Raw genomic sequence first — 20,736 nt, 5'->3', positions numbered from 1 at the left:
TATTATTCAGTTCCAAATCCACTTCCACATTTCTATGTATTTGTTACATTAACACCCCACTTCAGGGACCAATTTCCATCTTACTGATTTTTGGCTGCTATAATGCGGTACAATAGACTGGGTGGCTTATAAACAAATTTCTCCCAATCCTCAAGACTGGAAGTCCTGACACCAGTGTGCCAGTATGGTCAGTTTCTGGTGAGAATCCTCTTCCAAAATGAAGACTGCCATTTTGGGGGCACCTGGGTGGCTCAGCGGGTTAAGCCTCTTCCTTCGGTTCGGGTCATGGCCTTGGAGTCCTGGGATCGAGCCCCGCATCGGGCTTTCTCGGCAGGGAGCCTGCTTCCCTTCCTCTCTCTCTCTGCCTGCCTCTCTGCCTACTTGTGATCTCTTTCTGTCAAATAAATAAATAAAATCTTAAAAAAAAAAAAAGACTACCAATTTCTTGTATCCTTACATAACAGAAAAGTGTAAGAGAGCTCTCTGGGATCCCTTTGATAAGGGGACTAATCTCAATCAGGAGGGATCCACCATCATCACTTAAGTACCTCCAAAAGGCTCTACTTCCTGTCAGTACATTGGGGGTTAGATGTCAACATGAATTTTGAGCAGACACATTCAGTCCATTTCAAAGCCCAATGGTTTCACTTGGGTTTCACCAAACATTTAAATAATAATTAATGATTCTACACTACCTCTTCCAGAAATTGAAAGGAGGCAATACTTCGAAACCTATTTTTGAAGCCACCATTACCATGTTAGCAAAATGAGGGACAGCTGAATAAAAGAAAACTACAGATCAGTATACCAGTATTCCTCATGAACAGTGATACAAAAATCCTCAAAAAAAAAGTCCTCAGCAAAATATTAGCACATCATAGCAATCACAGTAAATCCAGCAATATATTTATGTACTACTACGAAGTATGCACTACAAACAAATGGAATTTATTCCAGCGATGTAAGGCTTAGCCAATGTTTGGAAATTCATGAAGATAATCCATCATAACACAGGAAAAGAGAAAAATCACATTTTACTCATTGTATCAATTGGTGAATATTTCAAGTAGAATTTCAAGGAAATACAGAGGGTTCCATGGCAGTGTTTCCAGATAACAAAGGGTTTTCAAAGTTATAATTGGGACTGAGAGGAGAAAAAAATAAAAAAAATAAAAAATATGGTGCTGTCCTAAAAATGAAGCCTCAGAATAAGGAAGAACCTAACTTAGCCTTTCTGTGAAATAGCAGGGCTTCTAAGAATTTCAAAGTCATTTTTCCACAGTGGCCTCATAGGAGCCCAACAAAAAGAAGAGCCTGTTGATCTTTTGTCTTAGTGAAGCCTAATAAAATCCATTTAAAATACAGTTGTTAAGACAACTAGCTTCAACTTAATGGGACAGAAACAATACAAAGTGAAAGGGGCTTGGGATCCCAAAACATCTCCAGGCTAGAAACAGTCTGAGAAATCTACTCAGCTATAAACACGGGCTACCTTTCATGAAGAGGGGTGGGGAGGAGGGCGGTGGAGCATGACTCAGTGTAGAACCAAGACCTCAGGATGCAAACATGCTACTTAGGAGCAGAAAGATACTAAAATTGGGTTCTGTATTATGTAATAATGTAACCCACTGGATATCACAACAGAGAAATTCTGCAAGAAACAAAATAAATTACATTCTTTTTAAAAAACTAAATCTTCAGGAGTGCCTGGGTGGCTCAGTGGGTTACAGCCTCTGCCTTCAGCTCAGGTCATGATCCCAGGCTCCTGGGATTGAGCCCCGCATCGCGCTTTCTGCCTGCCTCTATGCTTACTTGTGATCTCTGTCAAATAAATAAATAAAATCTTAAAAAAAAAAACCTAAATATTCAAAACCTCATGTGCATTTTACAGTTTACCATCATTTTAATTCAAACTAGCCACAATTCAAGTGCACAGTTATGAGTGCTCAACATATTGCTGGTAACTATCTTATTAAACACTGAAGGTCCAGTCCATTAATTTCCACATTTAGGTGTAGTAATTGCTTTTAAATTCATTCTTTAAACATATGAAGTACTATGGGACAGGCATGGTAACAGAGGTAGTAACAGGTAAACTAGATAAAATCTGGACCCTCAGTTTTTATTTCCCAAAGATGATATAGCATATTTAATATACCAATGTGCAGAGCTTTGACAACATCCACAAATTTTGTTATGTAGTAACTTTTAAAAAATCATTTACTTCAATTGGGTTATAATACCATAGCTAATTTTATCTTTAAAATAGTACTATGGGAAAGTTGAAATACATGAAAGTAGAGAAAGTAACAAAAACAAAATAAACAAAAACCATGTACCCAAGACTCATCTTACCATCACTCTGACAAACAAGTTATCCATTCTAATTTTTCTTTTGCATAAGCATTTTTTAAAAGTTCCAGACATTAACATCGTCTTGTGTATAAACTTACCTCTAACATTTTTACATAACCACGATGCTATTATCACACCTAACAAAAACATAATTTTTAAATATTATCTAATGCTGTCCATACTCCCATTTCCCCAATTGTTATAAAAATGTCTTTACATGTTTGTTCAACTCGTGAATCTAATTCATTACATTTGATTGGTATGCATTTCTTCAGACTCATTTAATATCTTAGAGTTCCACCTCCCCTTTTTCAATGCCATTTTATTGCTTGAGAAGCTAGGTCATTCATCTTGTAGAATTACTCACATTTTAGATTAGTTTAATTGCTTCTTCTTCTATCATATTCTTCTGTTCCCTGAATTTTCTCTAAAGTGGGAGTTAGATCTTGACGCTTAGATTCAGGTTCAATATTTGAGGGCAAGATGCATATGCTTTATTGTAACTCATTGGGGGTACAAAGTGTTTTATCCTACTTTTCATGAGATTAAAATCAATTGATGGGTATCTACTGGTCTTAACCTCTACTGAGAATTGTGCCTAGATCCAGTATTTCATTATGTGTTGCAAAACTCTAATAAAGAATTTTAGCTCATCAACTTCTAGTTGCCCTAAAATACAGTTCAATAGGAAATGCAGGCTAAAGGACTTTCCTTTCAATTATCATTTTTGGGATGAGTTAGGTGCCCTAGCAATCTCCATAGGTATATTATAAAGATGGGAAGAATAGATGTGATACAATAGATAAGATCAAAAGCTCTCCTATAGTTACTCCTTTAAGAGTTTCTTTCTAGAACAAATTTCCTGAAGTTTAACATGGTTTTTAATGCTGAGGAAAGGCTTTTACAAATTCGTGAAATAAATATATCCTTTCCTTCAAATAAAACCTCTTATTTAGCTGAGTTCTAAGCATGAAGCAAAAGGGATTCCTATATTCAATAACTTCCCCTAGAATTTATTTTCTAATGCCCTTTAACACAAAATTCACAGTAGAAGGCTTTCCTATAATTACTTAGTTACATTATGAATTCGCTGATGGTAAGTTAGATGGGAATGTTGTCTAAATGCCTTTTTACATTCCTTACATTTGTATGGTTTTTCTCCAGAGTGAATTCTCTGATGTTGAATAAGTGATGAATGAAGTCTAAAGGCCTTTCCACACTCCTTACAGTCATAGGGTTTCTCACCAGTATGAATACTCTGATGCTGAGTAAGTTGTGACAGCAGTCTAAAAGTCTTCTCACATTCCTTACATTTATAAGGTTTCTCACCAAAATGAATACTCTGATGTTGAGTAAGTTGTGAAAACAGTCTAAAGGTCTTCCCACATTCCTTACAATCATAGGGTTTCTCTCCAATATGAATACCTTGATGTGAAATAAGTTCTGAGTAACGGCGAAAGAACTTCTGACATTCCTTACATTCATAAGGTTTCTCACCAGTATGAATTCTCTGATGGAGAGTCAGATGATAGCCACGACTAAAGGTCTTCCCACATTCTTTACAATCGTAGGGTTTCTCACCAGTGTGAATTCTCTGATGGAGAGTGAGTTGTTGCCGCACCCTAAAGGCCTTTCCACATTCCTTACATTCATAGGGTTTTTCACCAGTATGAAGTTTGTGATGTACTCGAAGGCCTGTACTACACAAAAAAGCCTGCCCGCAGTCCTTACACTCATAGCACTTCTCAGCAATATTAAGTCTCTGATGTCGTGTAAGGTGTGCGTACTGCCTAAAGGTCTTCCCACATTCCTTACATTCATAGGGTTTCTCACCAGTATGAATCCTTTGATGGAGATTAAGTTGTCCTCGCACTCTAAAGGCCTTCCCACATTCCTTACATTCATAGGGCTTCTCACCAATATGAGTTCTCTGATGTACTCGAAGATCTGCACCACATGTAAAGATCTTTCCACATTTTTTACATTCGAGGAGTTTGTCAGAAGTGTGAATTCTCTGATGTCGACTAAGGTGCGCACACTGTCTAAAGGCTTTTCCACATTCTTTACATTCATAGGGCTTTTCACCAGTGTGAATTCTCTGATGGAAAGTAAGTTGTTGGCGCACTCTAAAGGCCTTCCCACAGTCCCCACATTCATAGGGTTTCTCTCTATTGTGAATTCTCTGATACAGAGTAAGAGATGTGAGTTTTTTGTAGGTGGGCATTTTTTTCACTTGCCTGAAATATCCTTCTTGAGGATTTTCTTGTCCCTCAAACTTTTTATATTTATAATCTTTTCTGATAAAGGAGTCTTCAAGGCCACAACTTCTAATTCTTCCCATTATCTCCCATGGAGATAAATTCATTTCAAAAATATCCTTTTCTTGAAATAACTTTTTAGTGTCATATCTGGATTCTAAATCTGAAAGAAAACAAGATAAATACATGCTATTTTCTTATTCTAGAAAAAGTAAACCAGCAAATAAAAACTTTGTAATAGAAAAAAAAAATAGAAAATAAAACTCAGTTGAAGTAAATGAGCTAAAAACCTCTAACATAATCATGTATTTGATGCAGTTAAAGAATCTTTACTTGAATTTTTACTTATTTATTAGAAGATTTTATTTATTTATTTGAGAGACAGTGAGAGGGAGCGAGCGAGCGTGCACACAAGAGGTGCACAGGAAGAGGGGGAAGCAGGCTCCCTACTGAGCAGAGAGCCCAATGCAGGACTCCATCCCAGGACCCTGGGATCATGACCTGAGCCACAGGCAGACACCTAACTGACTGAGCCAACCAGGCACCCCCTTAAATTTTGAAATGATTACTCCTTTTAAATAAAATAATGTACAAACATCTTATCATGAATAACATGGCTTCTGTTTACCATATCACCTTGTCATTGTCTCCTTTGTTCCCTATACTCCTATTCCACTAGCCTCCTTTCAGCTCCTAGAATATGTCATAATCTTTCTATTTCTTAGAGCTTTCACTGGCTATTAAATCTCCCAGAACTGCCAGCTTGCATTTTCCACATAGTTGGGGTCCTTTTATCCTTTAGGTACCATGTTAAAAATCAGACTATGCTGATTCCATCTAATTTATATCCTTTACTTTCTATCCCAGTAGAAATTTGTTCCTTGTTTCTTAACACTTTTTCAATTTTGTTTTACATATATATTCATAAATTTTCCTACTTTTTTATACTCTTTATTATCACAAAGCAGAACAAATTATAAAACTCATCCTATGGAGAACGGGGTTGGCTCAGTTGGTGGAACATGTGACTCCTGATCTCGGGGTTGTGAGTTTGAGCCTCACTTCGGGTATAGAGATTACTTAAAAATAAAATCTTTAAAAAATAAAACAACTCCTTCTATAAAACTTAAAGCTTTTCATTACAAAAACAGAACATTCTCAATGTGGATATAATGAAACGGACACTCTCATATATGCCCCTGACATTTAGAAGACATGCCAAATCAAGACTTTGCATTTTGAATATTCTCAGCTTGGATACTACAGCATGAACGCTGAGCTGTAATCTTATGATCTGTGTAAACAAAAAGTCAGCTATATTTGTTCGCAAATTTGTTTATGCCAGTTCTTATCCCTGCAAGCAACTAAGACCATCATTCCTATAAAAACAAAGCTGAATACTTTAGGATCTTGTTCTACTTTAAACAAACTGAAACTAGAAATAATAGCCTTCACAATGTATGTGTGATCTAATCAAGAAAGAACTGGCTGGACCTACAATGAAACAAAAGGTTGAACTTAAATACCAAAAGATTGGCCTACATTAAGAAATGTTAACGTTACAACTTTTAAGATATATGTAAAATATTTAACCATTTAAAAGTAATAAACCAGGGGTGCCTGGGTGGCTCAGCGGGTTAAAGCCTCTGCCTTCGGGCTCAGGTCATGATCCCAGGGTCCTGGGATCAAGCCCTGCATAGGGCTCTCTGCTCAGCAGGGAGCCTGCTTCCTTCTCTCTCTCTGCCTCTCTGCCTACTTGTGATCTCTACCTCTCAAGTAAATAAATAAAATCTTAAAAAAAAAAAAAAGTAATAAACCAAACACTAGTTTGGATTCTACTGAATCAAGAACTTTAGTAAACAACGCCAATGTGCAAGCAAAATACTACCCCCTCTTAGATCAATATAAAAGAAGAAACGTTATTTCCATTTGCAGGGTATCAGCTTTAATTAAAAAGAAAATGAGAAGCATATTACCTGGCTATAAAATTAATTTGTTTCCCAAGGAATGATGTCTTTAATCACCTTTTTTCTTTTGTTGATGTAAGAGGATATGGGATATGTATTTATGACAGAGGCAGTTTTAGTCACAATAACACCAGGGCGAATGTATTAAGAAATCTGTAAATATTAAAACCCTATAACCATGGAGTGTACTACTCAGAATCAATGCTGACCAAATACTGAGTAATCCATACTGAATTCCAATAAAATACTAAATAATCCTCATATTCTGCCAATAATCCTACTCTTTATTTCAACATGAAATCAGAAGCAATTGAAAGAAAAACATGTACTCTTCCCTTCACATTATTCAACCAACCTGTGTCCATATCCTTTTCATATGCATGGGTTTTCTTCATAAATTGGCTCCTACTTCTTCCTATCTACTGAAGGTCATTCTTTACAAAATTATCCTCTCTACTCCATCAATTTTCTTCTCTTTGAAATCATTCCTTTCAACATATAAATATGTTCTAATACCTCACATCTTAAAAGACATTTCCTATATCCCATGTGTGTGCCCTAAAAAGGGCAGAAATTCTCCAAGACTTGCATATAATTGTATTCACTACTCTCTCACCTCTCATTTTCTTTTTATCTCCCCATAACTTTAAAATAAAACTTTTTATACTACAGAGTATCTCTAACGTACACAAAAGTAGGACAGTATAATGAATATCCATGCATCTATGACCCAACCTCAACCACCACCAACCCGTGCCCAATCCAGGGCTGTATGCACACCCCAATCCACTTTCCTCACATTATTTGAAGCAAATCCCATATACTAATTTTTTCTGCTTAAAGGATTTATCTCTAATCATATACTATTATCCAAACCTAAAAACGTGAACAGTAATTCTTTAAGATTATAAGAAACAGTGTTCACACTTCCAATCATCTCAAACATAAAATTTTAAATAATTCAAAAATAGTAAATGGATCCCCCCAAAAAAGTCCATAGAGTACAACTGGTGGACAGGTCTTTTACATCTTTTAATCTAAATGTTTTGCTGCTTTCTTTAAATTTCCCTTATAATTTATTTGTTGAAGAAACTATTTTTTGACCCTATAGGATTTCCTATTGCTTAATTTTGCTGACTATAATGCCAAGGTGCAGCAGAACATGTTTCTCTACCTTCTTCTTCTTTTTTTTTTTTTTAAAGATTTTATTTATTTGAGAGAGAGAGAGAGCATGAGAGGAGAGAGGTCAGCTGGAGAAGCAGACTCCCTGCTAAGCAGGGAGCCCGATGTGGGACTCGATCCTAGGACTCTGGGATCATGACCTGAGCCAAAGGCAGTTGCTTAACGAACTGAGCCACCCAAGTGTCCCGTTCCTCTATCTTATTCCCATAAATTGGCAGTTGCCTTTAGAAACTCATCAGATGTAGGACTAATTTTATTGGCAAAGTTATTTCATAGATGATACTGTATCCTTTCACTAGAAGAAACAGGTCTGATTATCCCCATTCCTGTGATGTTATCAGTATGATGTTTAATGCCCACATCCAACTGTTCATTATGGGTTCCAAAATGGTAATATTCTAATTCTGTCATCTTTCATTTATTAAGAAAAACATCCCTCTATCTACTATTGGTACATTTCTTATAAGAAAAGGAAAATACTTCTTTTCCTTTTTATTTCCCGAATTAGTTAAATCTCTAGTAGTTTCCAATGCTGAACAATTTATTATTAGTATCACTAAGAATTTGTGGAATTAAGCATATTTTATGTGTTATGTTACATTGCAGTTATGTGCATAGATAATCAAGTGGTTCCATCTTTGATCAGCTGGAGCCTCTTATAACTGGTTCCTCTTCTCTGACCACCCTATCTAAAGTTACCCCTTTCAAGCCATCACAATTCTCCATTTTCTTACACTACTTACATTTCTTCATAACTTAATCACTTCATGATATTTGGTAATCCATTTGTTTATCTGTGTATTGTATGACTTCCCTACTACAATGTAAACTTCATGAAAAGAGAGCACCAGAGAAATATATATACAAAAGATGAACCAAAAACGAATTTGATCCAAAATACAGGTAAAATGGTTGCCATTATGAAGTTTCCCCCACTGAAATGACAGGGAAATATGAGAGTGAAGAAACAAGTAAAGTATAGATGAAATTTCCTTGCGGGCTCATGCGGAGATCTAAGTTTTCTTCCCAAGTTTCAGGTCTTCTCTTCATTATCAACGTCTATGGGGTGTGTTTCCTTGCCAACCTGCAGGCTGTGCCATGCCAGAACCACGAATCTCTGCCTGAATAGCATTTACTCACCAAGGCTCCTTTTTCTTCTCTCATCCCTCACAACCATCCAGGGTTCTTTCCCTTGCTCTAGTAGGGTGATCACATCTGGCTTAGAAATGGAACATCCTGCTTGAAAAAACATAACGGTACATAATAAAGAATTAACTTGATTGAGCCTTCAGGGACTGAAAAACATTCGTATTGGTGTTACTTCAGGACCACAAAGAACATTAAGAACAGAGAAATAGGAACACTGTCTTACTTTAATTTAAACTCATATAGTCTCTTTCTTGAGAGGAAGTAATGATTTTTTTAGTTTTTTTGAGAAAGTATTGATTTGAGAGCATTGGCTTCAAATCCTCCCTCTGCCACCTGGGTCACTATGGCCTCAGTTTTCTCAGTTGTTAAAAGGAGGTATTATGTCTACCCATTGGACTGTTGTAAGGTTTGATTTTATAAATGTAAAGTGCCTGGATGAGTACTTAGTACATAGTAAACACTGTACATACTTATTAGATACTTTTATTAGGTATTTTGCTAAGAGGAAAATAATTAGTTTCTTACCAGGATATACATCTAATATTAAATGCAAAAATTCATGTATTCTAAACTTTTAATCACAAATCAATTAAAAGGTAGTTACGTCTGCTGGGGTAAACTGAATGTGTCAATTTGAGTTTTAACAAACTGTTGACTGAACCCAGCAACATATATGTTGTATAAGCTTTTTAAATAGATATGGGGAGCCAGAATCTCTAGTCTTCCCACTCACATTACAAGTGAATAACAGATAACAGGCCATCTAGAGCAGTAAGAAACCTGATTTCTTTGACAATGGTTTTGCTGTGAAGTGTCTGAGAATTTATATCTAGCTGTCACTAAAGAGGAATAATTACAGAAAAGGCACAGAAAGACATAAAGGTCACTGGATTATGGGGGAAGCTAAAGTGCTATTTAATTGCTTAACAACAACAGGTGCCTATTCCTAACTACAAAGAAGATATTCAGCTAGTTTCTAGGAAGAAATTCAGTCCTGTGAATTTCTAAATTATATGACACAGATAAGCTTACCCACTGACACCAAGTTGCTATAGTTCTCTAGTATCACATCTCTGTACAAATTCCTCTGATATGAGTTCAGGCATTCCCACTCTTCCTGAGAAAAGTCTACGGCCACATCTCTGAACATCACCAAATGCTGAAATGACAAACCCGTGTATTATTTCTAAAATTATTTATTTCTCTAAAGGGCCAATATTTAAGCTTTGCATGCCACATATGATCTGTTTCATATCCTTCCCCTTTCCCTTCTTTTTTAAAACAATTCTTTCAAAACATAATGAGCTCAAAGGCTGGAAAAAACAGGCCAAGGAACGAATCTGGCTCACAAGTTGTAGTCTGCCAACCACCGCTAAAGAAAATACTTCATATATACCATCGGATACCTAATTTTACTTATTTCTAGGTATGTTCACATAGTTCATCAGAATTTCACAAATAACTGAAATAGTGTTCATAAGAACACTGCTTGCATTGGGCCTAAGTGAGCCTAAAAAAACTCTCAATAAATGTATGCTTTATTCTAACCTCTCTTCCTTAAAGGATTAGAGGGAAAAAAACAGATGGATTTCTTTTCCTCCAAATGAACCATTATATCTCTATTTTTAAAAAGTAGAGTCTGTGTGAAATTACAGAATTTCTTCCAGACCTAACTTCATCACTATAGCATTTTTCTTTGTTATAACAAATACTTTACTGAATGTTTTTAATTTACTAAAAAATAGTCCATTTGTGTTAGACTTGGGAATGATTATATTTAGGTATTTCTATACTTTTAAAGGTATTAAGTTATATTTAGAATTTAGGTTACACAAAATCTCTGAAGCTGCAATGTCCAATATGCTGGCTTATACATGTTATTATCGAACACTTAAATTGTGGCTAGTCCAAATTTAGATATGCTATAATTCAAAAATACATACCAGCTATAAAAAACTTTAGAAAGAAAAACAAACATAAAACACTTTTGAAATGGTAATATTTTGGTGCCGTATATATATAAATTTTGGCTATATTGAGTTAAATAAAACATTAAAATTAACTGCATGGGGCGCCTGGGTGGCTCAGTGGGTTAAGCCGCTGCCTTCGGCTCAGGTCATGATCTCAGGGTCCTGGGATTGAGCCCCTCATCAGGCTCTCTGCTCAGCAGGGAGCCTGCTTCCCTCTCTCTGTCTCTGCCTGCCTCTCTGTCTACTTGTGATCTCTGTCTGTCAAATAAACAAATAAAATCTTTAAAAAAAAAATTAACTGCATGTGTTATTTTTTAATATAACTTCAAAAAAGTTCAAGATTATATAAGTGCCTCGCAGATTATTCTATACTTTTTATGAGACTGACATGCTGCCAACTGCCCTTAAGAAAGTACTAATTCTACGTTTTAAAAATACCCCCACTAGAAAATTTTAAATTATACAGGTCACTCACATTATAATTCTTTTGGACAATGCTACTCTAGTGTTCTCCACTACTAAGAGTCTAAGATCAAACAACTCCCTCTAGGGACTTCACTTCTACCTTATCTCTGCTTTAGACAAAGACTGAACACAGTCAATACACTGAATTATTTGGTCAACAGACACATGGACATGGGTGGAAAAGAGTGAAGCACATGGGAGGGGCCTGGCTGCCTGGTTCCATCCCTTACTAGAATGGGAAAGACTGAGGAAAAGCTATTGGACAGGGCTGTTAGGAACTTTCTGGATAGTTAATGAGAATTTTCACATAACCTGAAAAACATTACAGTGCTTCAAACAGAAACACCAACTTACATGAGCCATGATTTTAGATTCCAAGAATTGGTCAGTTTTCCTCAAAGGTCATTTACTGGAGAAGCAGAGTCCACAGAAGCTAGAGCTGGGGGAAGAAGGTGAAGCCGTAAGACTACAATTGCCTCAGAACTCTCCAATTTTAAAACGTCACACTATTTCTCCCTTCCTACACTCCTCCCTGCTCCAACACACAGACAATGAGAGATAAGAGGTAGTTTAGAAAAATACATGTCCTCCTCAAAACCACAGGAAAATCAGTTGCACAAGGACAGACAGAGAGCAGAGACTTGCCCTGGAAGATCATGTCCAGACACTTTAGCAGCAGGAGGGTTTCTAATTAGTCCCCTACCCTAGGGAGGCTGATCTGGAACTGAGCACGGGCTGCCCAGGCCTGTCCTGAGCAGATCCATCTCCCTCCATTCCCACCTTCCCAGCTGAGAAGTGGTTGTTACATCATCTGAACCAGACATCTTTCCAAGACTCAGGAATGTGGTTGGCCTCCCTAAATGTAGAAACAGAAAATACTCTGGGGGCACCTGGGTGGCTCAGTGGGTTGAGCCTCTGCCGTCAGCTTGGGTCATGATCTCAGGGTCCGGGGATCAAGTCGGGCATCGGACTCTCTGCTCAGTGGGGAGCCTGCTTCCCACCCCCCTCTGCCTGCCTCTCTGCCTACTTGTGATCTCTGTCTGTCAAATAAATAAATAAAATCTTTAGAAAAAAATACTCTGGACAAGAGTTTCCCCAACTTTGCTAGACACTGGAACTGCCTGCAGATCTTTAAAATATACTGATGCCTGGCTCCTAGCTCCCAAACATTTTTATTTCATTAGTATAGAGTGTGAACTGGGAATCAGGATTTTTAAATCTCCCTCAGATTTTATAAAATTTCTGATAGGTCATCATAATGGGCAACAAAGTTTGATGATTAAACTTTGTGTACATCAGAATCACCTGGAGGGCTTATTAAAACTCAGTTTGCAGGGCCTCACTCTTAGAGTTTGGCATTCAGTAGAGGTGTAGGGTTGGGCTTGAGAATTTGCGGTTCTAAAAAATTCCCAAGTGATTCACAGACCTGTACCCCTGGGGATAAAAATATATTATATGTTTATTTAAAGTAAATAAATAAATAAATAAACAAGTAAAAATTAAAAAAAAAAAATTAAAGTCAATGCATTCATGTGGGAAGAAATTTAAAAAAAAAAAAAAGTTTCCAAGTGATACTGATGTTACTGGTCCTACTGACACAATTTGAGAACTACTTGTATATAGCCCACGCTAGCAGAATTTATCATGACAAAACTATACTTGCACACTGGAATCCCTCCCTGGGGGAAGGGTGAACTACCATTCCCAAATCCTCAGAGCTCACCAGTCATCATTTGCCTGTTCAGAATCATCAATACTGCCTGTAGAATCTCATTTATCAACCCATCTCTCTTGGTACCCAGGCTGGGAAAAGTGAATTTGTGAAACCTAAGCATGACTAATTCTCTAGAAAGTAGAAGCAACTTATTAGTTAAAACTAGCTAGTGGGGTACCTGGGTGTCTCAATGGGTTAAGTCTCTGCCTTCGGCACAGGTCATGATCCCAGGGTCCTGGGATTGAGCCCCATATCAGGCTCTCTGCTCAGTGGGGAGTCTGCTTTCCCTTCTTTCTCTGCCTACTTGTGATAGCTCTCTGTCAAATAAATAAATAAAATCTTTTAAAAAAAAAACAAAACACACCTCACTAGTAACTAAGGAAATGCATATTAAAGGAAGTAGACAGGCGCCTGGGTGGCTCAGTGGGTTGAGCCGCTGCCTTGGGCTCGGTTCATGATCTCGGGATCCTGGGATCGAGTCCCGAGTCGGGCTCTCTGCTCAGCAGGGGGCCTGCTTCCCTTCCTCTCTCTCTGCCTGCCTCTCTGCTTACTTGTAATCTCTCTCTGTCAAATAAATAAATAAAATCTTTAAAAAAAAAAAAACAAAGGAACTGGACTGGCAGATTTGAAAAATTGATGATACTTATTACTAAATGGAAGGGAAATGGATACTCATAGTACGATATAGAAAGAATATGTGTAAAGTGTTTATAATGGGACCCAAAAAAGCTAGAGAGAACCTAAATATCCTTTAGCAGGTTAAATAAATTATCGTGTTCACACAATGGCACTAAAAACCCACTAAAAATGAGGATGCCTGACTAGCTCAGTCGGAAAGCATATGACTCTTAACCTCAGGGTCATGAGTTCAACACCCATGGTGAGTGTAGAGGTTAGTAAAAAAAATAAACAAACATTTAAAAAATAACTTTTTAATTAAAAAAAAAAACACTAAAAATGAAGGTAAAATTCTATCTGATATCATGGAAAGACGATCACTACAAATTGTCGGGAGAAGGTAGGTTAGAAAATAATTTTGGGGGGCGCCTGAGTGGCTCAGTGGGTTAAATCCTCTGTCTTCAGCTCAGGTCATGATCCCAGGGTCCTGGGATCGAGCCCCATATCTGGCTCTGCTCGGTGGGGAGCCTGCTTCCCCTTTACTCTCTGCCTGCCTCTCTGCCTACTTATAATCTCTGTCAAATAATGAAAAAAATCTAAAAAAAAAAAAGAAAGAAAAGAATTTTATACTATAATTGTATATTTGACAGAAAAACTACATACATACACATACATGAACACACAGGTTCATAAAACAATCTGGGAATGGAGTTAGAATAAAATTTTATTCTGTTACCTCTACTTGATGATATCCCAGGTGATCTTTATCTTGTTCTCTAACGGTTTGTATCACATACCTGGACATAAATTTAAAATAGTTCTGCAAGGAATATTATATTACAAAAAGCTCCAAAAGTTACATCACTGCTATCCTTTTCCCTAGCTTCTAAATCTAAAAACTACCTCTCTCAGCTATTTCTTTTGGTATTTAACTCCATACATTTAACATGCTACTATTTTTACTTCTGAATTTTTAGTTTTAGTCACTCTTTGCTGAAATTAAAATAATTTTGGTTTTTGTAAGCTTAATTTTCTAGGAAATTATCATTCATTCATTTCTCAAACTCTCACCCAAATCAGGAGGACGAATGAAGTTTTTGGCATAACAAAGCAGACTGGTCTATTTCATGTTGTGAGAATCCTCCAGAAATTCAGCCAAACACTTCAGAGTGTCCCTGTAACCCATTTGAGTAAGTAATAGCACACAGAAAGCCTGTTGAAGGAATTGCTCAGGCAGTCTGAACATTACTGCCCAATAGCTTATTTCTTATGTGATTTATAAAACATCCATAAAATAGAATACTAAAGTTATCATTAAATACTAAGTTCTAGAAGACTGTTAAGGAATAGAAAGTATTCAAGATATACTGAAAGAAAAAAAAATCAGTTTATAAAACAATATATAATATAATTAGCTATTTTAAATCATTAATGTGAAACAGACCTCAGTAGATGGGTGAAAATTTCCCTATTTCCATTCTGACACTTACAATTAACTTTAAATTATAATTAAGTCTCTCACTTTAAATGCTATTTCTATCACAAGAATTATAATTACTTGGAAGATTTCTCAAATAAGAAGGGGGATGCTGGGATTTTACCTTTCTCCATATACCCATGATAATCCATGAGGGTACTGAATGTCTCTTAAACTAATAACTAGAGGTCTTGATTTCTTTTAAATTTTCTATTAGGGTTACCCCATTATTTGGAAATAAAACCATACACAAAAACACATGCTTATAGAAATATTTTGAGAAAATATGCTATAAATATTAATAGTGATTATTTCTGGATGTTGAGACCATGGATAATTTTAATTTCTTCCCTTTTAGGTCCCTTGGTTACTTATTATTTTACACTCCTGCATTAACTCCACCAGAAATATTGTTTTAAAAAGCATTCCCCGGGGCGCCTGGGTGTCTCAGTGGGTTAAAAAGCCTCTGCCTTCGGCTAAGGTCAGGATCCCAGGGTCCTGGGATCGAGCCCCACACTGGGCTCTCTGTTCAGCGGTTAGCCTGCTTCTACTTCTCTTTCTCTGCCTGCCTCTCAGCCTACTTGTGATCTCTGTCTGTCAAATAAATAAAATCTTTATTTATTTTTTTTTTAAAGATTTTATTTATTTATTTGACAGAGGGAGATCACAAGTAGGCAGAGAGGCAGGCAGAGAGAGGAGGAAGCAGGCTCCCCGCTGAGCAGAGAGCCCGATGCGGGACTCGATCCCAGGACCCTGAGATCATGACCTGAGCTGAAGGCAGCAGCTTAACCCACTGAGCCACCCAGGCGCCCTAAATAAAATCTTTAAAAAAAAACAAAACAAAACACCATTTTCGGGGGCGGGGGGAAGGCACCTGGGTGGCTCAGTGGTTTGGGCCTCTGCCTTCGGCTCAGGTCGTGATCTCACAGTCCTGGGATGGAGCCCTGCAATGGGCTCTCTGCTCAGTGGGGAGTCTGCTTCCCTCTCTCTCTCTGCCTGCCTCTCTATCTACTTGTGATCTGTCAAATAAAAAAATAAAAAAATTTTTTAAGAAAGCCATTCCCTAAAAAGAATTTTTTATTTCTCAGTCATTTTTTATTTCTTATAGTCATTAAGAAACTGTCATTAAATAGGCCTACATAAATTGTAACAACAAGGAAAACAATGTGACTGAAAGAATAATTCCTACCAATTCTTTCTTTTAAATTCCTACCAATTCTTGAATACTGTCTCTCATCAATACCTGAGATCCTTCTGTGAAGGATCACAATGCTTTTCCAAAGTGATTATGAGAGAGAAAAACAAATGCTTATTTCACAGCAGCTGCTCAATAACTTGAGCTTAACCTTCCCAGGCTCCAGTCAATACACCAGTTATTAAATCCCTGCAATGTGGGCGCCTGGGTGGCTCAGTGGGTTAAGCCTCTGCCTTCAGCTTGGGTCATGATCTCAAGGTCCTGGGATCCAGCCCCGCATCCCGCTCTGTGCTCAGCAGGGAGCCTGCTTCCCCCACTCCCTCTCTCTGCCTGCCTCTCTGCCTACTTGTCATCTCTGTCTGTCAAATAAATAAGTACAATATTAAAAACAAATAAATAAATAAATCCCTGCAATGTATCTTATAAATTGTGTTTATGATACATATATAACTTAACAATTTCTCAAATATTTTTATTCATAAAGATCCTTTTCAATATTATATTTATACATAAATATTTTCCTGATGATTAACTAAATTACTAATAAATGTAATTTTTAGTATTGCATAACATTCTACCACAGGGATGGAGTGTGAGTTACTTAATCATTTCCATATTGCTGGATACTACTTTTATAAAAGGTTATCCCAAAAGCCATTTCTAGTTATACCAGATTTTTATTCTATAGTAGTAAGAATCAATCTTGTTGGGTCTTATATAACTTTGATGATATTATGAAATGATAGATTTCCTCCCCACTAAATTACCTGCTGACAAATATATATAACAATCCTGTACATAATCTTAGATTTTTGTCATCCTGAAAACCTATAAATAGAGTCCAAAGACTTCACATTAAGAATCTCTCTTTTGCGGACCACCTGGATGGCTTAGTGGATTAAGTGTCTGATTTCAGCTCAGGTCATGGTCTCAGGGTCCTGGGATGGAACTTCCCCCTTGGCCCCACTCTCCCCATGGCTCCAAGTTCACTGGAGCGGCTCCCTCTGCACCACCCCCACCATTCCTGCACATTCTCTCTCTCTCTCTAATAAATAAAATCTTTTTTTAGGAAAAGAATCCCTGTTTTGGTCCATTCCAGTGTCTGATTCATTTTCCTGCTTGCAAGCATCCATCCTAATTAATCTCATATTCTCGTTACTCTTTTTTTTTTCTAAGATTTTATTTATTTGACAGACAGAGATGACAAGTAGGCTAGAGAGGCAGGCAGAGAGAGAGGTGGGGTGGGGGTGGGGGGTGGGCAGGCTCCCCGCTGAGCAGAGAGCCCTATGTGGGAATGTGGGGCTAGATCCCAGGACTCTGGGATCATGACCTGAGCCGAAGGCAGAGGCTTTAACCGACTGAGCCACCCAGGCGCCCCACATTTTCATTACTTTTGAGAATACAGAAAGCTGATATGGAATGACTAAGAATCATCATTAAAACCAACAGCTAAGGGACACCTGGGTGGCTCAGTTGGTTAAAGCAGCTGCCTTCGGCTCAGGTCATGATCCCAGCATCCTGGGATTGAGTCCCACATGGGGCTCCTTGCTCAGCGGGGAACCTGCTTCTCCTTCTGCCTCTGCCTGCCATTCTGTCTGCCTGTGCTCACTCTTCTCTCCCTGATAAATAAATAAAATCGCTAAAAAAAAAAAAACAAAACCCAACAGCTAATATTAGTTAAGCACTCTTCTCATGTGCCTGGTACTCCTCAAGAGCGTTAAGAGATATTAATTTAGGCAATCTTTAAAACCGCCCCGTGAGGTAAATATTATTGTAATTCTGGATTTACAGATGAAGAAACTGGAACTAAAAATATTGCTTAGACTCACTCAGATTTAAGTAGCAAGAAGTATTCAAATTCCTTTAATCTAGGTTCAAAAAATATTTTTTTAAGATTTTATTTATTTATTTGACAGAGAGAGAGAGAGAGATCACAAGCAGGCAGAGGGAGAGGGGAAAGCAGGCTCCCTGCTGGCTCCATCCAGAACCCTGAGACCATGATCCCAGCAGAAGGCAGAGGCTTACCCCACTGAGCCACCCAGGTGCCCATAGGTTCAAAATTCTTAAACACCTTATATACCTGAGTCTACTGAAAACACAGCCCAAACAAATTCATGCTACAAACTTTCAGTCATAAGATGAGTAAGTTCTGAAGACCAAAAGTACAGCACAGTTACTGTATAATACACCTAAAATTTGCTAGGAGAGTAGATCTGAAGTTTTCTCACCACACACAAAAGTAGCTCTGAGGTGATGGACCTTAATTAATTAGTCTGAATGTGGTAAACATTCCATTCCACAATGTATACATATACTGAAGCATGTTGTACACCTTAAATATATACCATTTTGTATTTGTGAAAAATAAGCAAAACAAACCCATGCAACCAAACCTCCAACCAACCACATCTGCCTGGTAGTAAAAATTTACAATCACGGAGTCCTTTGGAAAAAAATCCCCACCCCGGGACGCCTGGGTGGCTCAGTTGGTTAAGCAGCTGCCTTCGGCTCAGGTCATGATCCCAGCGTCCTGGGATCGAGTCCCACATCGGGCTCCTTGCTCCGCAGGGAGCCTGCTTCTCCCTCTGACTCTGCCTTCCACTCTGTCTGCCTGTGCTCACTTTCGCTTGCGCTCTCTCTCTGACAAATAAATAAAATCTTAAAAAAAAAAAAAAAAATCCCCACCCCTAATCTGGAATCACTGAAGGTATCTAAACAAACCCTAAACTACTCCTTAAGAAACCACAGTCGAAAACAAAGCACGAACACTGACTTCCCAAAGCGGTATTTCCACAATCAGAATCCTTAAGAAAAAGTGCTCACAAAGCAACTGAATATATAGCATACGGTTAACTAACAGCAGAATTGCACTAAATGGACATTAGAGAGCGTTACCTATTAATTAGGTCCCCTGCCGTTATCTACACAGGGAAATCTTAAAGCCCAAATCGATGAATAGACCATTCTTAAGCAGCACATTCCAAGGGAAGAAAATCAAGAAGCCTAGTGTTCTGAAAATCAAATGCATTTCACGGAAACAAAGAGCAGCACAAACTCACATAGAACCTGGCTTGCCGAGGCGCCGAGGCGGTTCCTTTCACTTCAAAGGCCTTCTCCGGAGACTGGCAGGGCTGGGGAAGCAGACAGTGTTCATTAACACCCCAGGCTTTTCTTCATCGGTTAGAAACCACCCTCCGTGCCCTGCGACCCTCCCTAACCACCAGAGTTATGCACAAACGGAAACGAGAGGCAAATGTGGAAAGGTTTGCGGTCACCCGTGTCCAGGTTCGCGGCTCTGCGAACGCGGTAGTTCGGACATCGCCAGGGCTCACCCCGTGGGACGGCCCACCGCGTTGTCTTCTGTCCAGCGGATACTCCGGACCTCAGAGGTCACTGAATCTAGCTCCAGCGTTTTCAGGGAACCTTTATTCTGGGGCTCCACCTCCGACTGCCCTCTACGGCCGGGCCTAGGTGGTTGAGGAGAAGAGAGAGGAGCGTAGGACCCCGAGGAGCGTAGGACCCCGAGGAGTGTAGGACTGCAATTCTCGAATTGCAGAATAGGCCGCGCCCACAAACCCGGCCCGGCCCCGTCACTGCCGCACGAGTTTAAATCCACCCGGTCCGGGTCTCCTCACTCTGGAGGAATCGCCCAGTAGTCCGAGGCCCCAGAGCCCACTCCCAAGTCCGGTCCGCAGAATCCGGCCCTTCCCGTACTCGTTTCTTTCCGAAAAGCCGCGGCCACAGCAAAGCCGGGCTCCGCGCGATCCTGCCGCGACCGGCTCTGACGACCACCCAGCCTTCAAATCTCCAAGCTTCCAGATAGCCTATCGCGGCACGAGTGCGCAGGCGCGCAGGGGGCGGGGACAAATGTCTCGGTTCTTCAGGAAGGGCTGGCGGGGAAGAATGGGGCCAGGCAGTCAGCTTTCCAAGTGGAGAAGTAGAGTTCCGGCAGGGCCAAGGTTTCTCAAGCCTGCAAAGGTGATCCTGTGAGTGACCGGTGCTACCGAGGATAATCCGAGCCTGCTCCCTTTTTGGAAATGTAGTCCAAAATCACTGTGTATTCTAGCTTTCTACTTTTGGCTCTTGGCTCGGTCCCCCCGGGAGTAGGTTGGGGGCGGGGCGAACCCTGACCTTTACTGAAGTTGGGGAGACTCTTGGAGCAACAACCATTGGAGTCTGCGCCTGGCTTGGGGCCTCTCCAGATCTTTATTTAGGCTTGAAGGGATGACCCTGAGCGATAACCAGTGCTCTGCTCATGGTTCATGTGTTGTTTGCTGGGGTACTGGCGTGGTGTCTCGAGTGCCTGAGTGTGTGATCGAAGACCGGGTTTGTTTTTTCCTGCTTGGAGCTGTTTCCCCGCATATGTGCCAGTCTTTCAATGCACCG

At 39.0% G+C, this 20,736-nt stretch overlaps 1 protein-coding gene across 46 annotated transcripts; it reads right to left on the bottom strand.

Moving 5' to 3' along the window:
• Positions 1-887: 887 nt before the first annotated feature.
• On the bottom strand, positions 888-20,450 carry ZFP30 (ZFP30 zinc finger protein). Of its 46 annotated transcripts, none has more exons than XM_082708979.1 (9): positions 19,626-20,444; positions 19,410-19,481; positions 16,030-16,174; positions 14,750-15,749; positions 14,415-14,475; positions 11,701-11,785; positions 9,944-10,070; positions 8,903-9,001; positions 888-4,776 (listed from the first exon to the last, which is right to left on the bottom strand). In XM_082708979.1, the coding sequence occupies exons 6-9, from the start codon at positions 11,707-11,709 to the stop codon at positions 3,422-3,424; spliced, it is 1,590 nt and encodes a 529-aa protein (XP_082565105.1). In that variant the 5' UTR covers positions 11,710-11,785; positions 14,415-14,475; positions 14,750-15,749; positions 16,030-16,174; positions 19,410-19,481; positions 19,626-20,444; the 3' UTR covers positions 888-3,421. The 46 variants fall into 46 exon arrangements, with proteins under 46 accessions (XP_082565105.1, XP_082565088.1, XP_082565068.1 ...); XM_082708962.1 differs by having other exon boundaries at positions 8,903-8,998; positions 14,750-14,853; XM_082708942.1 differs by having other exon boundaries at positions 15,580-15,749; positions 19,683-20,444.
• Positions 20,451-20,736: the final 286 nt, after the last annotated feature.

Source organism: Mustela nivalis (assembly GCF_964662115.1).
Source record: "Mustela nivalis genome assembly, chromosome: 18".
Lineage (NCBI taxonomy): Eukaryota > Metazoa > Chordata > Mammalia > Carnivora > Mustelidae > Mustela > Mustela nivalis.
Note: the sequence above shows the minus strand (reverse complement) of the source record. Positions and strands in the feature narration are given on the sequence as shown.

What these genes read in the sequence shown, in the direction of transcription:
- ZFP30 (XM_082708952.1), bottom strand. An exon ending in TAGCAACTTGGTGTCAGTGG is followed by an intron (nt 9,002 to 9,943) that starts GTAAGCTTATCT and finishes TGTTTTTTCAAG; the next exon opens with CAGGATGTTCCATTTCTAAG. An exon ending in GAGAAGAAAAAGGAGCCTTG is followed by an intron (nt 4,777 to 8,902) that starts GTGAGTAAATGC and finishes GTTTTCTTTCAG; the next exon opens with ATTTAGAATCCAGATATGAC.